This window comes from Panonychus citri, unplaced genomic scaffold (assembly GCF_014898815.1).
Source record: "Panonychus citri isolate SS breed McGregor unplaced genomic scaffold, ASM1489881v1 Contig00134, whole genome shotgun sequence".
NCBI lineage: Eukaryota > Metazoa > Arthropoda > Arachnida > Trombidiformes > Tetranychidae > Panonychus > Panonychus citri.
The window spans coordinates 1,655,505-1,679,689 of NW_026515539.1; the positions used below are offsets into that span (position 1 = coordinate 1,655,505).

The window sequence follows — 24,185 nt, forward strand, 5'->3', positions numbered from 1 at the left end:
CACCTTTTTCCAGGTGATTGACAATCGTAATGATTGTTCAACTAGATTGATAACGAATCAGCCAGAAAATTAGTTAATTGTTGTGGTTAAAATTTGACTCTTTTAATGTTCATCTATCAACTTACTCAGGTTGAAATATGGTTTAATTGTAATTCATATCAAACGAAAATCAATCAATTTAATTGGATTGATGTTACATTTGTCTTCAGTTTAATTAATGATTAACTTTTTCTCTGTAATTAATATAAAATACAAAAAGCACAATATGAAGCACAATTTAAATTATGAGATTGATGAGCATTAAATTACTAACGTAATCAAACTGATTGCATTAGATTAAATTGATGAATATGAATAAGACCAGAAAAAAGGTGAAAGTTGCCGAAAAAAAAACGAAACAATCAGCTTAATTGTGACACTAATAACATTTTTACATGACATTAAGCTGAATGAATGAAAATTGGTTACAATTAAGGGAAAACAAAAATCGTCTTCAAACTGGTCAACTAAAATCATTGATTGTAAACAATTTTCCCGAAGTTAATTGTTGCCTCTTGGTGTAATCTTCATTTTGATTGGGATGTTTTTCCAATTTCTGTTATTTAGTGTGTCTAGTGAGTGTCCGTTAGTTGGATTGGTAATAAATATAATCTGTAAATCACGAATATGATTAAGATGAAAAGTAGAATGAGAGATTTTTTTTTCTTCTTCTTCTTTGATCTTCTCTTGGTGAAAATCACATCAATTAGAGGATATTAAGATTGAGAGACAGGATCAAGTTTATCATGAGAAAAAAAAGTTATTATAATTGTCCATATAATCAGCAATGATAATTATTGACCAACACTCGAGGGTAAATTGTAAAAAGTGGTCATCTTCATATTCCAATTGATTGTTGATTATTTTACTCAATGGTTTTTAGATAAATTTTGATGATCTGTTTACGATGATGAGGATGATAAACATTTTTGACGTTCCTTGTTGATCCTCTTTCGTGAATCTTAATCTTTTATGTGATGGACAATTAGCCGAGTCATAAATTAAACATCAAGATCTAAGAATATGTAATAAAGATAAAAAAAATATGATTAGCTAAATGATAAAGAAAAACTCAGGTAATAATAATTTTGGATCTTCAGTACAATTAGTAAATTGTAGTTTATGTAAATTTACCTTTACTGTCAATGGATTTTAATTGTTAACATGTTTCCTTTGATTTTGTTGATGTTGTTAATGGATTGTAATAAGCTGTTAATCCTTTGTTGGATTTGATCAGTTCAACCAGGAAAACATATTCAGTTGATGGATTTAGATTATCAACATCTTGGATAATCACTTGGTGTAAACGGGAATTAGTACCAGGAGCAAATCGACGGCATTTTAATCGTTTAAAATGCTTCGATTTGTCAAGAATACTTTTTTTCTTCGTATTGGATTTTAATTGTTTTCTACCTTTAATTTTATCTGTTTCATTGATTGCTGTTGATTGGAGAGATTCACAGAATGATGGAGATGTTGAATTAACGGTAAACCCAGCGAGTGACTTTAATTCATTGTGAATCAATGATTCGGGTACATTTGGTTGAATGGAAGCCGCGTAAATACAATAACGGGCTTTCTCATCTGGGGATGCGATCCAGGCCAACGAAACTGAATTACATGTTGAAAGAAGGTCAAGAACACGAATTATCCGATCCCGTGGTAATTGTGGATACGGAATATGAAGTCTTTTTTTGGTCATCATTAAGTTCACTTCAAGAGGAGGACGATGATGACGATAATGTTGTAAACTGTTGGCGTTTAATGAGATAACCATTGATTGCTTTTCATCGGTTAAACTTTTACTGTAAATACTTTGGTTATACCATTTAAATCCCATCGGGATATTGATCACTCGACTTCCGGTGATTCCAATTTCCTTGATTAACACTGAATTATCCGGTGGATTAGCTCCGTGGATTATAACATCAACCGGTGTTAACGAAGCCGAACAAACTTGAACAAACAGCCAAAGGCTTTCACCAACATTAAAATCACTCTCATTGTAATTGTAGGTCATTATCTCGGTGTAATTATTTCTCCTGGAAAGTGAAACACTGACCAACCGTTTATCTCGTAATTTAATCAATTTAGTTAACAAAGAATTGGATTTCCTCGCATTAGATGAGACAGCAATCGAAGATGATGACAAAGGTAAAGACGATGACATTATCTTAGGTTTCTCTTTGGTGGTGACATTGAATCCTTTGTACAATGAAGTACGTCCAGTGTGTTTGATTGCGGCAATCACATCGATATAATATCTTGTGGAGGGTTCAAGTGACCTGAAAGTGTGCTGGTAATGAGTTGAACCTTTTCCAACAGGTTCGATACGAAATATATTGCGAGAGGTCCAATTTTTCCGGGATAACTCAGATTCCCATGTTTTAGCCATGGTACGTTCATACCAACGGACAAATGGACTCATGGATGGATTGATAACTTCATTATCAATATTATTTTCCCCGAGACGGATCAAATTATTACCAAAATCATCATTAAATTCAACTGGTGATTTGGTTGTCAGTGTAATTGGTACTTTAACCATTGAGATATTAGATGATCGTAATGATAGAGATGATGATGGATATTTAAGTAAAGATTCCGTTTGTTGAAGATACTCACAGTAAGAGATTACATTATGATCTTGATTAATGATCGCATAATAATCAACAAGATAATCAGGTTCACTGGGTGATTGTTGCCAGGTTAAGGTGACACTTGATTCTGTTAATGATAAGGTTGACAGATTATCATTAACGGGCAATAATGGATAAGGATTAAAGTGAGAAAGGATTAACGTTGCACTGGTCGCTCTTTTGCTCGACGATAATTGTATAACATATTGACCAGAATATTGACGACGAATATCGGTAAATGATTTACGATTAATTCCATTGTATTTAAATAGTAAACGACTTGTGGACGATTCACTTTGAGATCCATCGGTTGACGATTGTAATTGTTTACCATCATTTCGGTGTCTTCGATGTCGCAAACGATTATGATTACGATGTCCATGTTTACCATGTCGACGACGTTTCTTCAAACTGATAAGTTCTGATAAAGGGAGAAAAAAATGAGATAAACAATTAAAATCAATTCGTTTACAATCAAAGAAAATGTCAAAAATTAAATGGTCATATCAAATTACGAAATGTAAATAATTAACAATTAAGCAAACATACATTCTCATAAGAGTTAATTGTTAAGATAAACAAGAATCATCAGTGTAATTAAATACATAATGTTACTATTAATAAATTGTAAACATCAATACAGTTAATTGTTGGTTGATTAAATGTTGAGAGAAAAAATTTTACTAATAGCAATTAATTATCATCATAATTGTTGCTTGATTTATATTGGTGATTAACAGATTACTTTAAGTTGGCTTGTTGTTGTTAGTTAAACAAGTAAATTAAATTTACTTTATGATTAACATTAAATTAACCTTTTCTCTTTGCCAACAAGTTAAATCATAATTGTTCAATTACTTGATTACATTGGATTAGCTTTTACAATCAATTGATATTAAATCATTCAAAGTATTTATGTAAATTAAAGTTTAAATTAATATTTCCTAATTGATGATCAACAATTTAACTTAAATTTGTAAGTTAATTGTAAATATATTAATAAATATATATTTCCTTGTCGTTGCGGAAAATTAAATCACCACTAAATCAAAACAATTACAGTTAATTGTTACGTTATTAATATTATTAATATGATAACAATTACCATTCTAATCACAAATTAAATACAAGTTAACAGTTTGTTGATTAGATGATGATGCAGAAAGTAAATTGAAAATGATCATAATGTAATTACAATTAGCATCTTCATCGTATCCTATTAACAATTTAAATTGTTAACTATCAACTTCAATCATCATAAATTTTATCCTTTTCATTTACAATTGACTTGATTTTCCTTTGATTTTTGCCAACATTTAATCATCACCATGATCATCATCATGATTATCTTCATCATCTTTTTGAATCTAATTTTCATCTCAAATCTCTGAGAGTAACATGAAAACTGTGAGAGTTTGAAAATTCAAATGTAACAAACCGTTGATTGTGGCGCTAGAGATTAAGTAATCCACCTGATTACTTAATCTTAATCTAGATGCTTCTAGATTGTCTGTTGCAATATATATATATAGCCACAGCCTCTCTCAAAAATCCAATCTAGTTAATCTAGTCAATCTAGTTGTCCTAATGTCTTCCTAATTGTCAACCTCTACATCTCCATAATTGTGTCACTATTTAATCTCATCTTTTTAGTTCAATAAAGACTACAAAGTCTCAATCGATATCCACATCTCTCATGGTAGCAGAGCGTGGTTGTGAACTAGATCTGTGAAACCTCTTGAGTTATATAGTGAAATTGTGAATTAGTGTTTATATAGTTAACATGGTTAATCAGCTTCAATCCATTGAAAAGCTAAGTGACACAAATTATGATTCTTGGTCAGTGTCTATGAAGAGCCTGTTGATTAACAATGATTTATGGGATGTGTTAGAAACTAAGAAACCTGCTGAAAAGGCTGATGATTGGAATCGATGTAACCGTAAGGCGTTGGCTCAAATTACCCTTTGTCTTCAACCTTCAAAGTTCCGTTTAATCAAGAACTGCAAGATAGCCAAAGATGCTTGGGACATATTGAAGACTCACCATGAGCCAAGTGGTCCAGCTCAGAAAGTTAGTTTAGTACGTAAACTAGTGACCACAAAGATTCAGAATGGACAACGTATAGCCGAACATTTTGAAACATTCATGGGAATCAAAGATCAACTAGATAGCCAGAATTTCAATATACCTGATGATGTTTACTCGGTGTTTCTGTTGGTTTCCTTAGAGGAAACATATGAAAATCTAGTTGTGGCTTTAACGTCAAGAGATAGTTTACCTCCGCTGGCTACATTGAAAGCCAAATGTACTGAAGAAGAAGATCGAAGGTTACAACTATCTGGTAACAGTGAAACCTCCAAGCTGTTACAAATCGCAAAGCCCACAAGTAATCGGTTATTCAGAGGAAACAAACATCTCAAGCGGAAATTGATATGCTACAAGTGCAAGAAAGAAGGGCATAAAGCTTTTAACTGTCCATCTAATTCATCAACTGATAAATCTAAATTGCTGTCAGTTGGGAACGGCTATAAAGATGAATCTGTTTGGATCATCGATAGCGGTGCTACATCACATATTACCTGTTCAGACAAAAACATGGCGAACAGAAAAGATAAAGCTGAATCAGTTGTTGTAGAATGGATCTGAAATGAAAGTAAAAGCGATTGGTAATTTGAATACACAGATTAACGGTGAAAGTTTTTGTTTGCAAAACACGTTGTTTGTACCTGGTGTTGGCTGTAACTATTTATCAGTGAGCAAGCTAGTGAAGCTCGGCTATAAAGTGATTTTCTACAGAGACAAATCAAAAGTGATAGATCAACATGGTGAACAGATATTGGAATTCAAATTGGAAGATGATCTGTTTATGAGCAAATCCAGCCCAGTTGATCGATTATGTAGCCTTAATAGTACCTCGAATTTAATGCTAATTCATCGTAGACTTGGACATGTAAATATCGAAGACATCAAGATCATGCAGAGAATGAAAATGATTAGTGATATGGATGATGATTTGAGTGGATCGTTTCAATGTGAAACATGTATAAAATGTAAATCATCAGTCCAACCATTTCAAAGATCACTAAACAAGTCCTCTGGTCTTCTGGATATCATCCATAGTGATATAGCTGGTCCAATGAGAAATCAATCGATAGGTGGTAACAGATACTTTCTAACGTTCATTGACGATTACTCAAGATATATAGCCGTGTATATCATAAGGTACAAAAGTCAAACGCTACAATACTTTAAAGAATTTAAGACCTTAGCAGAGAATCAAACTGGAAGAAAAGTAAAAATCTTAAGATCGGATAATGGGACTGAATATACCAATGGTGCATTTCAAGAGTTCCTTAAGGTCAACGGTATTATCCATCAAACGTCAGCACCAAATACACCACAGCAAAACGGTATAGCTGAGAGGATGAACAGAACCCTTGTAGAGATGGCGAGATCAATGCTATCTGATGCTGAAATGGAAGCTTGTTTTTGGGGTGAAGCTGTATCAACTTCAGCTTATATAAGGAATAGATGCTATACCAAGAGCAATGATAACAAGACACCATATGAATTCTGGTTCGATAAGAAGCCAACAATATCGCATCTGAGAATTTTTGGCTGTAAAGCTTATGCTTTGAACAAATCAATTGGCTTAGATAAGTTTCAAGAAAAAGCCAGAGAAATGACTTTGATCGGTTATTGTGACCATTCCAAAGCATACAAACTTTACGATCCAACCAAGAGAACGACAATAAAGAGTCGTGATGTCAAATTCATTGAACATGGTCAACCAAGTGATATAGCTGTTATCAACTTGAGAAACAATCAACAAGATGATGATTTTTTACCATTAAGTCAACCATCATCATGCGATGAAATAACAGAGTCGCTACAATCCAACGATGATACAATTGATCTGGAAATAGTCAATGAAGAAGGTGATGCTACATCGTCAATTGTTGAAGAGATAACGGTCAGTCAAGAGCCTTTATCAACGGAAGAAACAACTGATAAAAGGTCAAGAGGTAGACCAAGATTTGAACGAACAGGTAAACCTGGGCGACCTAGAAAGATATTCAATACGTTGGGTCTTATAGCTAGTCAACCAGAAGAAAAGACTATTCCGATACCATCAAGTGTAGATGAAGCTCTGAATGGAAAATGGGCAAATGAATGGAAACAAGCCATGGATGCTGAGTATTTCTCATTGTTGAGTAATGATACATGGGATCTTACTCGTTTACCTGAACATAGAAAAGCTACTAGTTCAAGATGGGTGTTTGCTATAAAGTACAATACTGATGGCTCTGTTGATAAATTTAAGGCTAGATTTGTAGCCAGAGGATATAGTCAAAAATTTGGTATAGACTATAACGAAACATTTGCACCCGTTGTTAAGACTTCATCATTAAGACTCTTATTTGCATTGTGTGCTAAATACAAATTACATTTACATCAAATGGATGTTACCACTGCTTATCTGAATGGCGATTTGGAAGAGGAGATTTACCTGGAACAACCCGAAGGTTACATTGCTAACAATCAAGGTGATCTCGTTTGTAAGCTGAAGAAATCACTATATGGTTTAAAACAAAGTGGACGCCAATGGAACCTAAAATTAAATGAAGTACTTAAGGAAATTGGATTTAAAAGATTACAAAGTGATACTTGTATTTATATAGCCAAGAAGAAACAAGATAAATGCATTCTTGCTGTTTATGTCGATGATATCCTGATCGCGTCGAATAATATGGGCTATATCGATCACTTTAAGGGAGAGCTTTCAAAACGTTTGGACCTTATAGACAAAGGGAAAGCATCTCATATCCTCGGTATCGAGATAAACCAGAATACACCTGGACTGATTCAGATCAACCAAAGGAAAGCGATAAACAAATTGCTAGAAAGAATGAACATGACTGAATGTAACCCAATCGCTACCCCAATGGAAGCAAACAGTCAACTATTCTGTGAATCAGAATCTTGTGAACGAGTTGATATTACTGAATATAAAAGTTTAATTGGTTCTTTATTACACATTTCGATAACAACACGACCAGATATATCGTTTGCCGTGAATCAATTGGCCAGATATAGCAATTGTCCACATAAAGAACATTATGTAGCTTGTAAAAGAATAGTCCGATATCTAAAAGGTACGATTGACTATTCATTGGAATATCAATACTCTGATGAAAAGCTACATGGTTATGCTGATGCTGATTGGGCTTCTAATCGTGAAGATAGAAAAAGTATCTCTGGATTCATTTACAAACTATCTAGTGGCCCAATAGCATATGAATCATCACGGCAATCGATCATAGCACAAAGCACCACCGAAGCTGAATATATCGCCGTCTGTTCAGCTATGAATGAAGGAAAACACCTAATTAGCTTGTTGAGTGAGCTAGAATATCAAGAAGAAGCCGAAGAACCAATATTGCTATATAATGATAACACGAGTACGATAAAGCTGGCGAAAAATGATCAAACAAGCAAGAAGACAAAGCATATTGATCTCCGTTTCCATAAAGTCAAAGAACATATAGCTTTGGGTCATTTTAAAATTAATTACATGAGCACTGATAATATGCCAGCCGATATTCTAACAAAAGCTCTTACAAGAAATAAACATGAAAAATTCTGTAAAGAATTAGGAATCACGGTTTGAGGGAGAGTGTGAGAGTTTGAAAATTCAAATGTAACAAACCGTTGATTGTGGCGCTAGAGATTAAGTAATCCACCTGATTACTTAATCTTAATCTAGATGCTTCTAGATTGTCTGTTGCAATATATATATATAGCCACAGCCTCTCTCAAAAATCCAATCTAGTTAATCTAGTCAATCTAGTTGTCCTAATGTCTTCCTAATTGTCAACCTCTACATCTCCATAATTGTGTCACTATTTAATCTCATCTTTTTAGTTCAATAAAGACTACAAAGTCTCAATCGATATCCACATCTCTCAAAAACTTCATTGATCATCAATCGTGTTAATCAAATCATCTTTATCCTCATCTTTTTTTTTGGAAATCGCAATCAAATTGTAATTCAACCTAAATTAAATGAAAAGGAACAAGAAAAATGTTCATTGATACAACAAATAAGATGAATAAGATTATCATTGAAAGAAACCCATAGAAATCAATGTATTCATATGAAGATTTTTCTCCATTTTTCTTCATCTTCATCATCACATAAGCAACTTGATTCAGTTTCATTACTCAATGAGAATCAAATCAAATGGTTCATCATATCAAAGATTATCATTCACCGTAACACCCAAGACATTATTAAAATGAACAGAATGTGTCAAGATGATGATGTTAGTGATACATTATTACAACAATATAATGTTGGTCTTGTTAGTGATTAAGTTGATTCGGTTCAGTCTATTTTAGGAATCATTAGATTCTTGGGTTTCATCCTTTTCTACTAGAATTTTCTTCATCATCATCATCATCTTTTATCTTCCTCTCATGTCCATGGTTGTTCAGCATTTTCTTTACTTTGATTTACACTTGAATACGAAAATTTGATATTCTAACTAATATACAATTACTGAATCAATTGACTTGAGGATAATAATAATATTATCATCATCAATTACCTGATGAATGGTGTTTACTTTTTGGTAACAATTTACAACAAAAGAGACACAAAATCACATTCATCATGAGTGAAAAAGGAGGAAAGTCAAATATTATTTTAACAGATTAACCAAATTGACAATTTAGGGAAGAAGATGATGAGGATGAGGATGGAGAGAGAGAGAGAGAGTTGGATTCTATTTAAGTATGAGGATAATTTAACTTTCAGACTTAATTGTCGGTAAGGAAACGGTTAAATCTCTGAATTGGACAAATTTAGATTCATGATCAAAGTAATTAAAAGAATTGACAATTACTATTGATTCAAGTGATTCAGTGAATTAGCATAATGATTTATCTGTATGGGAGAAAAAGATTGTTGTAAATTAGTAAATTGTGTATGTTTTGATTGTTTCTCATCGGGATAAATAATTGGTAATTTAAGAGATACTCGTAAATTGTAGTTAATCACTTTACACTGTGAGAAAGTGCAATTACAATAAATCACTGATTTACCTGAGAACTTTTTTTGTTGAAATTCCTATGAGACTAAATTACCATAGATGAGACTTAATTTGATTCACTAATGTTTCCTAATTCTGGTCTTTATCTCTCACACTCAATCTTTCATCATCTTCTCAAATAAATATCTATTCCTTGATTAAGACAAGATTATGATGTTTACTACTATAAAGATGATGATGAAATTGGCTAATAATATGATACACACATTTTGATTCAGTAAAGTAACCAATTTAATTGGTAAATCAAATCAATGTTTCACTAAGGTAAGAAAACAAAATCTGATCGACTCACCTTGTCACTTAATTTATGATCTTTGCTGTAGGCACATTGATATCAACAGTTAGTATCTAATGATGGTGAGGCCTCTTAATGATGAGGAAGATGATGATGGTCAAGAGATGAGAAAGTGATGAAGACAAAGATGATGATATAACATTATGAGAGAGTAGATGTTGATGAAGGTTGATGAAAACAGAGTAGGAGAGAAATTGAATCTTTATCCCAATTAGAAGAGGGAGAGATAAATGAGATTATCATCATCTCTCTCTCTCTCTCACTCTCTTAATTTTTTTTGGCTAATTTAGTAAATTAGTATTTCGAGAGGTAATAATAATGAGAAAGAAGAAAAAATTAGTTCTTTATCATTAAGAACCATCTGATTGAGTGTAAATTGGTTTACAATTATGAGCACAAAAAAAGCAATCAAAACAAATCATTGAGCCAAAACAGAAGATGAAACGAAAATTTCAACTTTAACTCAGTTTTAAATTATCAACAATTAGACAGAAATAATTAACTCACACTAGTTAAAGATGTTTAATGTTCCTTAGTTGATAAAAATTTAATTAGAACAATTAATTATTAGTAAACAATTAAAATTAAAAGAGAAATTGATTGACTATTATTAGATAAGTTTCTGTGAAAATAGATCCAAATGGTTATGTAAAGAGCTGAGGTTTTGCCGGGAAAATAATTTCTTTTGTTTGAAAACGTTTCTAATTGTTTTTGATTGTGTTGGATAATTTTTCGTTGATTGTCATCGTAATTAGATAATTTGATTGCTTTTTATTTGGAAATTAATCAACACATGGAATAGTTTGAGTGAAAAGGTTCTAAATTGTTATAAAAGGTCTGAAATGTTTCCCCTTTAAGTGATCATAAGTGAGGCCTAACTTGTGTTCTTGATTGTTGTTTGTTATCATTAATCAGTGATTTTGTTGATTTGATTCACTTTAATTTTTTTATTCTTTTTTTGTTGTATTATGTTGATAATGTGTGTTCTCTCTTTCTATTTCCACAGGTCCGATTACCTATCCATCTCAATAGAAGTGACAGTTGTAACATAAATCTCAGAAACATGGACACTCACTTATTCAATTTGGTGACATTTTTTATCTTTTTCGTCTATCATTACTTTTGTATTGATTTGACAAAGAAAAGGCTCTTTATTATTGATCTGTGGATAATCAAAAAGGTGACACCAACAACAAGTAAGGACGAAGATATTACAAAGACAACGGTCTTTTGTGTATAATTTATCAACCTAATGGTTTAGATGGAACTTGAAATGGGAAAAGTGACTGAAAATCCCGTTCATTTGGATCATCAAAGTAAATGAATGCAAAAGGATCAATGGTGACAATTAAAAGGATGACGATGACTCTGAATACGTTGATAAATGTATCGACCACTACAAGACTTAGTGAGAGAGAAACAGGAAGAGAGAGACAAATCATCCGATTGGCAAATCATCATTTGTTAAATTGATGAATTGGTTTTAACTCTATCAATAGGATGATTATGTTTATTGTTGATACACATAAATATTCATGCGAGTAAATATTAGCCTGGAAACAAAGTGATTAGATTTCTCATCAGTGGCTTTATTCCAATTCTCTTTTGTTCTCTCTCTCTCTCAGTGTTTGTAAATGAATTATTATTATGTATCATCCTCAGAATTGAGACAAACAGAAGAGATTCACTTGACTTGACTTGGACATTCTAACCTTTCGATTATACTAATTCCAATATCTTTCTCTCTTTACATGTTTGATCAACTAAAATGACGATTAATTCAAATGACCATTTATCTATCATCATCATTATCATTGTACTGGAAACAACTACCGACTCATATCAATGGAACATTTTGGTGACAAACAATTCATCCTAATTTCACGGCTCATTTTGCTGAAAGATTGAATAGAAATACCTAAATAATGATGGTCTCTATGTTGAACCTGGAATATAACAAGACCACCACTACAAATCAGCGTGATACCTTGAAAGAGAAAATAAATAGATGAAAGAATATGAAGAAACTGGGAGAGTCTGGAGCAGCAAAAGGCTGACACAAACCTCAACTAACAACAATCAACAATGATGATAAAATCAGATACCAATCACATTTATTATGTCGGGAGAGAGAGAGAGACCAAGAAAAGTGTCCAAAATGGCGGAAAGAAAAAAGAATCAACTGATTTTCCCAGCTGATATCGAATATCATTTCTATTGAAATTATATCGGGTAAGTGAAATTATTACTTCTCTCGATTATAATAATTTCGTTTCCGTTGATTAACAACAATTTAATCCATTGAAAAAAAAAGATGACAATTATTGGTTTGTATCTTTTTTTTTACCATTCAATTGGATTGACTACCAATGAATAATAATAATATTACATATTATATGTTGTAAGTGTTTAAATTGTTATTGAATTAGATATGTAGACAAATAGTAAAGCAGATTAGTTAAATTGTGAACAATTGATTTAAAGCTTAATCCTTTTCTCTCATCGTTGACTTGCTAATCCATTTGCTTTTGTTATTCATCATATTACATTGATGAGAAAAATTCAATTGTAGACTTAAAATGTTTTATTGAAAAATAACCAATTTACTATTTACAAATTGTCCTCAACAATCAACGTCATTTGTTTAATTTGCTCAGAATTTAAATTGATCCTTTACTTTGTAACGTGTAGATCTATTTCCCCTTTGGTTACAAAGAAATCAATTGAATAGATGAATGCTAGGATAAGTTTTCTAGAAGGAAAAATAAAATAAACTCTTTGACCTGACTGGAAACTTGATTCCAACAATAGATGCACAATTGTTGTAGACACAAAATGATGGGCAATTTATTAATTTTAACAAGAACAACAATCAATTTTGATCTTCATCGGATTACATTCGTCAGCTAAATTTAATCACTTGAATCTTTTTCCTTTCTATCAGCTATCATCTTTCCAGGTTCTCATCCCATGGTAAGGAACATCTTCATTACATCATCATCATCATCTCACATTGACAAGAAAAGGAAAAGGAGAGAGAGAGAGAGAGAGAGAGGGAGATAGACACATATTTCATCACCCAACGTGAGAGGGAAAAGATGAGCAAAAAAGGAAGATGAAAGGATCTCTTTGTGGTAAACAAGTCATTGAAAATGATGCCAGTTTACAAAAGATAAACAATATTTGACCAGTATCATTTTCACCTTCAATATCCCACTGTCACACCACACAGAGCATTCATCCATCCCCACCCTGAGTAAAGATTGATTCAAGGATGATACTGGAATCGACCCAATAACAAAAGGACAGTAACTACAATAATTTCATCAATCGAGTGGAAAGAAGCTGAAAACAAAGCCGATAGAAAGTTAATCTTCATCAATCGGAAACTTTGCTTGTACCAAATGTAACAATTAACATTTGAAATTCAGGAAAAGTGCTCATTCATCTCGACAAATATAAATTCAAGTCTATTACATTTAAAGTGTTGCCACAAATTCAAGAATTTCGATTCGCTCTGGAAATTGCGAGTCATCGTAAGAATCTTCTCAGTAGATTACCATGTAACTTTAATTCGCCTTCTCATCATCTTATTTTCGCATTTCTTTCAGAACTTTGTTTCCTTTGTTTTCTTCCTCATCTTATTTAGTTGTCGACATTTGTTTCCCTCTTAAAACTTCACTAACTTCCAATAGACATGAAAGAGATAAACAAAATCTTAGAGTTATCAAGATTTACTGTTATCTAGTTGGTTAGTTAAGATTATGATTAAGAGACGAACTAAGGTTGTTGAACTACTAATCCTAATCAACTTGTTGGATAGAAAGTTTGAAAAATCGTTCGATATTGAGATTATCTTTGATTAGAATGGTTCTGATAGATGAAAACATTTCAATCTATTAGAATTTTTTTTCTTCCAAATTTGATATTTCATCATAGTCTCAGCCTCCAGGCAACAACAACATTATCGTTACTGAGGATCCATTGAACATGTAATCAAGTTGAATGTTTTTAACTGATCATGAGACAGATTTGATTCACATCCAACTTGATCAACATTTTCCCTTCAATTTATTGGATAAATAAACAACAATCAAAGTTGATCTTTATCGTTTCAATCATCATGATAATCATCAATAATCAATTGATGACTTGTCAGACTGAACCAATTTTCATGATAATATTAAATTTGTTTTACTTATTATAACAAACAATTTATTTAATTTTCACCATAAATCAACAGATTGAATGATAAACAATCAATGATACTCATTTGATTAACTTTTAATTTGATTGTTATCGTGAACTAAATGACAATTAGTTATATTTTCCTTGAAAGAAATCAAATTAATTGTTGATCAACAGATTTTCTCAATAAATTATCAATTAACTATCATTTAATTCATAAATTTTTCTTATTAATATTTGCTTTCAAAACCATAATTCAGAAGGACAAATGATTTAAGTCAACAATTAACTTAATTATTTTACTCAAATTAATTAATCATTAGCTTTAATTGTCACATCCATTTCTTGAAAATTGAAGCTTATTGAGCTTGATTATTAATTGTTTTCATAAACTAATTGGAGTCAATTATTAATCTGAAAGGTTCATTGAAATTTTGACAATTAACAGAGATAGTTGATAATCAACAGTGATCAGCTAATTAATTGTATTAAGATCAATTTATCATTAGATGGTTAATCTAAATACTCAAAGAAATTAACTAAACACTGCTTATTTTTATCTAATAGTTAATTAGATGAGATGAAAGGGTTAACACTATACAATTAAGATGATTAATTGATTAGGGATAATTAATAGGTCAATATCTTTCAATATTTTCTCAATGAGTGTTAGATAATCAATTAATCGTAAACTAATCATATTTTGACAAAACAATAACATTTAATTGTGAACATCAACTTACCTTTCGAATCGGTGTCTTCGATAAACTCAAATGTCCACTTGATCGGGTCCGAACATGGAGTAACTGTTAACGTTAATGGAGCTTCTAGTTTACTCTCAATGCTGAATGTGAATCTAAATTGTTGAGTTAATAAAGAGAAAGAAAATTAAGTTGATTGAAGGGCCACAATTAATTAAGTGTTAATTGTTTAATTTGCTAACCTTTTAACCTCTTGATCAAAAATGTAAACTTTAATTTCCTTGTTGATTGATAAACTTGTTGGGAGAAAAAATTTTGGCTTTGATTGTGATGAGGTTTCATTGGAGGATTTGGTTGCTAATTTTTTACCTCCATGTGAATACGATGATGATTTAGAGTTTCTTGAATTGATCAAGTTAATTGCTTGAGTAGATTGACTTGTAAACAGAAGGAAAAATGGACAATAAACAATTAGAAACAACAATGACCAGTAAATTGATGAAGAAGACATGACGATCAACACTGAGGAAAATATTGAATCAATTGAATGTAGACAATTAGTGTTGAGTAATTAGATTTAGTTTAACAAGAATGATGGTGACAATTGATGAAGATAAAGTGTTGGCCTTTGATGATGAAGATGATGAGGGTTATTAACTTGAATGGTAAACAATATAAACTGTTGCATGAGAATCATTATGAAGATGAAGATGATAAGAGATTTTCAAAGTACAGCAATAAGAGTAAAGGTGACAACATGTAATGATTGAGATGATTGAAAAAGAGAAACAAAAGAAAATGTCAAAAAATGGAGAAGATGAAAAAAGAAGATGGCTGACAATCGGTTATTGGTGGTTCGTAATATGAATCCACCGACTAGATTGGTTGATGGAGGTGATGATTACTGGATTGAGAGAGTGATGATGATGATGATAACTGTCAAAGAGTAAAAGAGAGATGATGATCAGCGGTAAACTGAGTTGAACAGATCAAGTGAACTCTTTGCTTGGTGAAGATTCGTGAAGATCATGAAATGGTTTTCGAGGCTTCGGAAGTTCCTGATGATTTCAGTTTCTTTCTTGGCCCTTGGTGAATGAGGGAATTTCTTAAATTAGAAAATTGATCTTAACTGGAAGATGGAAGATGATGAAAAGAAGATGCGAAAGTTGAAAGAGATGAAAGAGGAAAGATGACGAACGAAAAGGAAAAAGTGATGAAGAGAAAAAAAGAAAAAAATAAAGAAACGAATGTGTTGCCATCTATTAGCGAATTAAGTCAACTAGCGAAAAGAAAAATGTAAGAAATTGAAAGAATGGACGTTTATCTTATTCTCTCCTCAATTAACAATTTCTATTGTGAAATTAAAGAATCTAAATCAATTTCCAGCAATCGAATTTATTACGTATCATCTGAGCTTTCGTACGATGTAAAAAAGTGTCAAAATGTCCAACATTTCGCCCACAAGACGAATGCTTGTTTCCAATCGTTACCCTAAGAAACTGATTGTGAGTAAATTGTTATGTTTCGTTGAATTAAAAGCGATTTCAATGACAATCGATGAGAAATTAAATAAACTGAACGACCAGTTCAGTGTCCAAAAGGATCTCTAAATGGAGTCGAATGCATAAAACATTAGCCTCAGGGCCTTTAATAAATAGAAATTTTTTTCTCTTAAATCAATCGAGATTCTAAAATAATTGTAATTCTTAATCATTTGTTTGAAATTCAATTATTCGAGTTAATTGAATTGTCAATTTCTGATTAGTGTTTAAACTTCAACGTATAAATAAGAGATCAAATCGTTTTTTCAACTTATGGTGACGATAATCAATCGGATTAAATAATAGATCATATTAAGAGATTTTTGGTTATTAATGATTGGGATTATTTAGTCGAATGTTTAACAAAACTTTTTCGAGAATCAATTTGATGATGATTAAGATTATCGAAGTACAGAAAATAAAGGGAAAAACTCGAATTTTACTTTTCGAAAAGTTTCGAAAAGTTTCAAATTAAATCGAAACCATTTTGTTACATTAATTGTAAGTGTTGGATTTTGATGATTATCTATATAATTGATTTCGTTAATTTTGATTGTGAACGTGATTTAATCAAATTGTTACACTTCTTTGGTAATGCTTGATTAAAAATAAAACAAGAAAATCATTTATCACTTTTTAATTGTGATCAAGAAAACTGGATAAACTAAATCAGTTGATTTAAGGTCAATGGTGAAGATAAAGTAACAACAATTAAACCAAATTATCAGATTATTCAATTTTTAGCTTTTTAAAATTAAAGATTAACAATTAAATGTAAATGTCAATCAAAAAGTAACAATTAATTTGATAATTTTTCCATTGAAAAAAGAGGCATATTAATAACAGTAATTAAGATGGAAATTAAAAACTGACCAACCTTAACAATTAACAGAAATATTAATAAGTTAAAGTAATGATTTAAGTTGAACTAATTTTTGGTCAATTAAATTTGAATTAATAGTTTATAATGATTAGGAAGTTGTTAATCTTAATCAATGAAGAAAACAAAACAAATCAAAAAACAAAGTAATCAAATTAAATCAGGTCAGAGTGTCAATGATGACATTGATTTCTAGTCATCAAATAATTATGATTACGATGATGATTAGGAGGATGCTGATTGTGACAATTATCATGATTATCTTTACATGAATCATGTTAATTTTTTGAGGCCAAAGTGAAATCAATTAATTGCTGGTCAAACCAGAATAAATCTTTGCAGCAATTTGATAATCGCTAATCAAGATGATCAACTTTCACTACTCTCTCATCATTTTATAATCAAAATTAAATTTGAGTGTCACAATTAAGTTTAATTTGTGTTAGTGAATCAAGTTAAAAAGTTACATCAACATGGTTAATATTAAATTGTTCATTTGTTGCTACTCTTGATTGTTATCAATTAAATAAACTCAATCTGATTATGTTGATTTAATCAGAAAAAAAAGTGAGGATAAAGTTAATCAAATAATTTAATTTTTGTTTCATCGGTGATAAATTGTAACAATTATAATCACAATTTACCTTCATCTTTTCAATGAAGACACTTGAGAAGGAAAATTAAATGTTAGTTTGCATAATTTGTTTTCTAATCGTCACAATTAACTACAAAAAAAATGTAATTACAATTGATTGTTGTTTACAAGTTAAAGGTTCAGTTTGATTAAATTTTTCTATCATGGATTTTAATTGTGAATAAAGACAAGATTGATTGGATTAATTATCTTGACCACTAGGACCTTTTGAAATAATGAAGTTCATTGGGTAAGTAAATGTAATGAATTGACTATTGAAAATGTGATTTAATTAAGTGAACAATCAATTTGTAGTAATTCATTGATAAAATTTTAGTATTTCACTTAGAATTACCATCGCTCTTCTCGTGCTGATGAGCAACAATTTACTAATCAATGGACATTCTGAAAATGAAAGTAGCCTCAAAGAGGAAGTTTCTTCATTTTCACAACCACTTGAACAGAATGAATCAACTCGAAGTGCTTTTATCAGTGCCAATGACGTGAATAAAAATCTTTCGTTGAACATTACTGAAGTGAGTGTGAAGACGCTCATTGGAAATCACAAGAAATTACCCTTAGAGCCGACAGTTCGAACTCGTTCGAGTGATGATCCCGTTACCAGACATGTTCCTATTAACATCAGGAAAAGATCAACACCCACCAAACAATCATCTTACAAAGTGAGATCAGGAATTAAATCAAAATTGTATTACGATCAAAGTGAACTATATTGGAAATCAAATTCATCACTACTTGAAAAGTTTCACGTTAGAGCATTTCACCATGATTACCTGGGCGAATTGAGTGCTAGGTGTAGATCATCAAACCAACAATACAACAGTGAAATTAAGCCATCTTTCATAGTTGCTGCCGTTAAAGCGGCCACTGAAAGAGTAGACAAAGAAATCGCCGAAGCTCTTGAAAATGCTAAATCGGGTAATATCATTGCCTCAAATATCATCTCTGCCGATGGTCGTCATTTGATAACAGGTAAACTACCTGAAGAAATTAAAGATTATATTGATCAAGAAGAAGCTCAATACCTTGAATACGTTGCTAAAAATCTGCAAGAAAGGTAAGTCTAAATCTCGAACAGTACGATTGATGATAACAATGAAGTTATAGTAAGATGATAAGCTAAATGAATAAATTTCTTAATTTCGAGTTGAATCAGATCTATTAATACATTCACGTGTATATCGATTTGTATTCAGATTTGTTGGTTATGAGATCTTCATTGAAATCTATTGGAAAATTAAGATTTGATTTTTTCTTCTCCTCTTGATTGAATTTCTCTCATTTAGAATGTGTATTCGACCAGTTGATGTGATTGAAAAATTGACTAAAGTTCCAATTTCATCGTTACAATCCAAGTTTTTGAAATGTTCTCGGAACCATGGTAACTTCGCAGGTAATAGCACTGGAACAAGATGTAAAAATTCAAGATATCGAGCTTACGATGGATTTTGTAACAACTTGAGGCAGACATTTTGGGGTAAATCTAACATTTGCCATGTAAGATTTTTACCTCCATATTATGAGGATGGTATTTATTTACCTCGATCGCGGGGAGTTTCTGGTCAACCTTTACCATCACCACGTACGATTTCATTGGGTCTCCACGAGTCTGGCGAGGGCGAAACCTATTACACTCCCTGGCATTTTACTTGGGGTCAATATGTTATCCATGATATTATGTCAACCCCACAAAGTGTCCCAAGTCATGGGTCAGGAGTTCAGTGTTGCTCCCCAGGAATTCATGATGAATCCAAGTGTATGCCAATCATGTTATCCAATGAAGATTTACAAGCATCGTCCAGAAAGTGTATCAATTTCATCCGATCAGCTCCTTGTCCACTTTGCTCATTGGGTCCAAGGCAGCAAACAAATTTGGCCTCTTCTTATATCGATCAAAGTGCCATGTATGGAGGAGACAACCAAACCGTTGCGTCACTACGCACCTTTAGAAGTGGTCTTATGAAGACAGGTAGAGATCGTTTCAATAGGCCAATCCTTCCGGATAGTAAATCTCCTCTTACCGATCAATGTAGTAAACCAGCCTTGGGAAAAGATAAAGTTTGTTTCGGTTCAGGTGATTTTCGAGTTAACCAACAACCTTTTATCCAAATGATACATTTAATTTTCGTCCGTCGACACAATCAACATGCTTCAGGATTAGCACGAGTTAATCCTCGAGCATCAGATGAGATACTTTTCCAAGAAGCTCGTCGTTTAACTATCGCTGAACTTCAACATATCACTTACAATGAATATCTACCAGTTCTTCTTGGATCAGAAATGAGCGATTATTTTAACATCATCGAAAAGGACACTTTGTTTTCAGAATACGAACAAGATATTGATGCAACTACTTGGAATGAATGTGCCGCTGCGGCCTGTAGGTTCGGCCATTCACAGGTAACCTCATTCATGGCGATTGTTCAATCGGATGCGAAACTTTCTCTTAAAGATTCGTTCTTTGATCCAAAGTTGATCCATTCGGGCTTGGTGAGTATTTGATATTTTCTTCATTATCTCTAGTTGATAACATTTGGTTTCTTCTTTAATCTAACAAATTAGACTCCGAATTTGATTGCAACTTTTCTGAACGGCAAATCAGCGGTAATTGATCCGTTCTTGACATCATCATTGAAAAATTATCTCTATTTTCATTCTGGACAAGATGCGTTTGGAAGTGATTTAGCTGCGTTCAATATTCAAAGAGGTAGAGATCATGGAATCGCTCCTTACACTGAATATGTCAAGTTCTGTTTTGGTTACACAATTAGAAGTTGGAATGATTTAGTTAACTTGATGCCAAGAGAAAATGTACAAAAACTTAGAAATTTTTATCAGTAAGTTATCCAATAGAAATTGAAGAAATTTTTATTCTGATGAAAAATAATAATTACAGAGATTTCCGAGATATTGATTTGTTCACCGGTGGTTTATATGAAAAGAAGGCGACTGATGCCGATATTGGACCGACCTTTGCTTGTATAGTTGGTATACAATTTTATCATCTTAAATTTGGCGATCGATACTTTTACTCTCACAAGGATCAGGCCGGTTCATTTACTACAGGTAAAGATAATTAATGATAACGAAACATTCAGTTCTAAATGGTTAACTTTTTTTCTTGTATATATATTTAGCTCAATTGCTTGAGATTAAAAACAAAGTATCTTTGGCTGCTCTTTGTGTCAAACGGAACCGAAATTGAAATACGCTCAACAACACGCTTTCTTATTGCCGAATTATTTTAACCCAAACTTCGACTGTGGCGAATTGAGAAAAAGTTCTATTAACTATAATTTTTGGCGAGGAGCATTTTAGCTGCTTCTGAAGAAGCTCTTGTAATTGCTGCTTTGGCACAAGTTTTGGTTTTCATTAGGACACAAAGTAAGGTAACGAATCCGATGCCCGTTATTATGGCGAAAACAGCGACAATCATTAGCGCGATGTAATAAGGCTTAATTGCGTCACCGGTGCTGCTTTCTTTGAGAGCTTCGGCTTCATTGGCTATTTTGTAATGGAATAGAAATTATTAAAGATAAAATTAGAAAATTGTTCATCTTTCGTTGTTGATATTCATTGATATTATTTTTTGAGTTGAAAAATTTACCTGAAGGATCATCATCTCGATTCTCTGGAATTACATTTGATAATTTAACGTAAGTTGCTCCACTTCGCAGGTCACGTAACGTGTATTCGTTTACATCTCGGTGAATCATCGGAGTAACTGTCCATTTATCGAAAGGATCACTGGTCAAACGATATTTAATTGTTATTCCATCGATCAGAGATTTTTCTTGTTGATCTAAATTTCTCCACGATAATCTAACACTGGTTCCATCGATCGCAAGTGCTTTCAGATTAACATCCATAGTCACTTGTAATTCGTAAAGAACAAAAAAAAGATAAAAAATATTCAATATTCATGTTGTTTGGAATAGAAAACGTTAGATGGCAGCAGAGTGGAAATGGAGAAAATTCTCTTTAGAAAAAATTTTTCTTCTCTTTTTGACTTGTTGAGTTGAAGAAACAACTTGTTGCTCTCCGGTTGTACTTTGTAGTTACTCTAAGTTAAGTGAAACTTTCGTTTTATTTTCTCATCAATACAATTTGAACTTTTTTGGATTAATTAATTTTCTTCTTTATGGATTAATGTGATTAGTGTGACATTTTCTTGTGATTAGATGTGATAGAAAAAGGATTAACATCAACAACATTTATTTGTGTTACACTTTGAGTGGCCATTTTTGTTCAAAGATGTGGTTTCCCGGGAATAAACAAAGGAATACAAAGTATTCGTTATTAACTAATCACTTTTTTCACCTATTTGTCAATCTATTTTTTCTACAATTAATCCAATGTCTACCAGAATCAGGTAAGAACCAAATTTCTATTCTCTTTGCCCAAATGTTTCCCATGTCAACATCTCCATTTGATTATTTGCTTTGTTTTCGTTTTCTTTTTCTCTTCTCAAGAAAGTGTAAAAATGTTATAAAAGGTAAATGGTGAATAGAAAAGAAATACCAGAGAGCCGAAAAGAAAGAGAAAGAAAGAAAATAAGAAGAAGAAAATAAAGAAAGAGAAGTTGAAAGAGAAGAGGTTGCGAGGTTAAAGACAAGGTTAGAGAAGAAGAAGAGAAAAATTCAAGGTAAGAAATGTAAGAGGAGAAAGAGAACTAAAATATTTACCTTATACTCTCTTACCAATGGAAATTTACATTTACCTGATTATCGGTTTTCTTTTCTTCGTCTTCTTATTTGTCTGTTATTTTTTTCTTCTTCTTCGTTATTGTCATTTAATTATAGTATTTGATTTGATTGTTTCTTTTCACTGGGACCAAATTTCCACAATCAAATTGACCATTTCTAATTTCATGTTTATCCTTATTCGAGATGACGATTTATTATTATTCCATTAATTGTTTATCATCTCACTTGATTAATTGTCGAAATTGAAATTGTACTTTGTCGTTGATTATTATCAAAATTTAAGGTTCGATTTTCTAATGATAAAAATTTACTGATTCTTTGAAAATTAGTTAATTGTAAACTAAAGTTGAAACAATTAACTAATTGTGTAGTTAAGGTTAACAAGTTTCTTTTACCTTTCACCAGCAATTAACTTATTGTAGTTAATTGAATTGATTTTTTCTTATGATAACAAAGTTTTACAAACAATTGAATCAAATCAAATCATTAGAATCATTCTATCATTTTAATCAAATTTGATTAATACTTTATTGATATTCTATTCACATGATTCTTATAATAACAATAACAATCATTTAGACATGATAATTAATATGAATTTTAGTTAACAACAACAATAACAAATGATGATAATATATAAAATGAAACATTAATTATGATCAAGAGAAATTGTAATTTTCATCTAAATTGCAATGACGCAACAATTAACCATCAACATTTTCTGTATCACCTTCATCCTGGTTATCAAAATGATCAACAATCAACTTTCTCGTTAATATTACAAAGGTAACAATATATAAATCAACAAATCCATTTACCTTATTTAACCTTCAAACTTCAAACACCAATCATTTGATTTGTGTTTCATGTAAACCATTGACCTTACATATACTTCTTGTACCTAAATAAGATGATGGTGATTATGATGATGATGAGGATGATGAGGGAGATACCTGTTTAATGGAACATTTTCCCAAGAAGGTATTTTTTTCTCCAAAGAAAAGATCTTCATTTTTGATCATCATTTATTGACTTGTTTATGTGTTGCTTTTCTGTTTACTTACTACAAAGAAAAAGTTATTATGAAGATGAAGATGAAGATGAAGGATAGTATGATGATGATATTATAATTCAGGTTGAGTTGATTGCAATTTCTCTACGAAATAACCAATTTAATTATTGTATCCTAGTAACTATAACTACGCGATTGAGTGACCATTGATGGTCTACATTATAAAGTCCATTTTAGTGACCACTATTTTTCCTTGGAGCTCCTATCAAGTTTCCTAGAATCTCTTTGTTCCTCTTTCTTTCCCTCTCTTTTTTTCAGATAATCGATCTTCCTTGGGTCGGTTAGATAATTATAACCTTTGAGTTTAGCCTTATCCTCAAAAAATAACAAGATGATCCACAACAAGATTAACA

General features: G+C 31.7%; 3 protein-coding genes and 1 long non-coding RNA gene across 8 annotated transcripts in view; 3 read left to right on the top strand and 1 right to left on the bottom strand.

Annotated features, from left to right (window-relative positions):
- Positions 1-125: 125 nt before the first annotated feature.
- LOC128391307 (protein NDNF-like) lies at positions 126-16,157 on the bottom strand. Of its 2 annotated transcripts, none has more exons than XR_008325778.1 (4): positions 15,221-16,157; positions 15,021-15,133; positions 1,143-3,099; positions 126-1,054 (listed from the first exon to the last, which is right to left on the bottom strand). XR_008325778.1 is itself a non-coding variant. In XM_053351166.1 (4 exons), the coding sequence occupies exons 1-3, from the start codon at positions 15,487-15,489 to the stop codon at positions 1,199-1,201; spliced, it is 2,283 nt and encodes a 760-aa protein (XP_053207141.1). In that variant the 5' UTR covers positions 15,490-16,156; the 3' UTR covers positions 126-1,054; positions 1,174-1,198. The 2 variants fall into 2 exon arrangements, 1 of the variants encoding a protein (XP_053207141.1); XM_053351166.1 differs by having other exon boundaries at positions 1,174-3,099; positions 15,221-16,156.
- On the top strand, positions 10,622-14,447 carry LOC128391313 (uncharacterized). 4 transcript variants are annotated; one of them, XR_008325782.1, is made up of 4 exons: positions 10,627-10,924; positions 11,096-11,497; positions 11,993-12,321; positions 13,034-14,447. It is a non-coding gene; the product is annotated as an uncharacterized LOC128391313 (long non-coding RNA). The 4 variants fall into 4 exon arrangements; XR_008325780.1 differs by having other exon boundaries at positions 10,629-10,924; positions 11,096-11,475; XR_008325781.1 differs by having other exon boundaries at positions 10,622-10,956; positions 11,096-12,321.
- Positions 16,158-17,813: 1,656 nt separating the features above from the next.
- LOC128391306 (peroxidase-like) lies at positions 17,814-21,388 on the top strand. Its single transcript, XM_053351165.1, has 6 exons — positions 17,814-18,283; positions 18,371-19,111; positions 19,341-20,544; positions 20,617-20,891; positions 20,951-21,120; positions 21,192-21,388. The coding sequence occupies exons 1-6, from the start codon at positions 18,270-18,272 to the stop codon at positions 21,257-21,259; spliced, it is 2,472 nt and encodes an 823-aa protein (XP_053207140.1). The 5' UTR covers positions 17,814-18,269; the 3' UTR covers positions 21,260-21,388.
- Positions 21,389-22,056: 668 nt separating this feature from the next.
- The window catches only part of LOC128391304 (uncharacterized), a 36,185-nt gene continuing 34,056 nt past the window's right edge, over positions 22,057-24,185 (top strand). The window contains 1 exon segment of the mRNA XM_053351163.1: positions 22,057-22,426. Within this exon segment, the coding sequence (XP_053207138.1) occupies positions 22,309-22,426 (118 nt within the window). The 5' untranslated portion in view covers positions 22,057-22,308.

Excerpts from the sequence above, each read along its gene's own strand:
- LOC128391307 (XM_053351166.1), bottom strand. The coding sequence starts at position 15,489 with ATGTCTTCTTCATCAATTTACTGGTCATTGTTGTTTCTAATTGTTTAT. Across the intron at positions 15,134-15,220 it reads TTTGATCAAGAGGTTAAAAG|ATTCACATTCAGCATTGAGA; the intron begins GTTAGCAAATTA and ends TCAACAATTTAG. Across the intron at positions 3,100-15,020 it reads CGAAGACACCGATTCGAAAG|AACTTATCAGTTTGAAGAAA; the intron begins GTAAGTTGATGT and ends TCCCTTTATCAG.
- LOC128391306 (XM_053351165.1), top strand. Across the intron at positions 19,112-19,340 it reads GCTAAAAATCTGCAAGAAAG|AATGTGTATTCGACCAGTTG; the intron begins GTAAGTCTAAAT and ends TCTCTCATTTAG. Across the intron at positions 20,892-20,950 it reads AAACTTAGAAATTTTTATCA|AGATTTCCGAGATATTGATT; the intron begins GTAAGTTATCCA and ends TAATAATTACAG.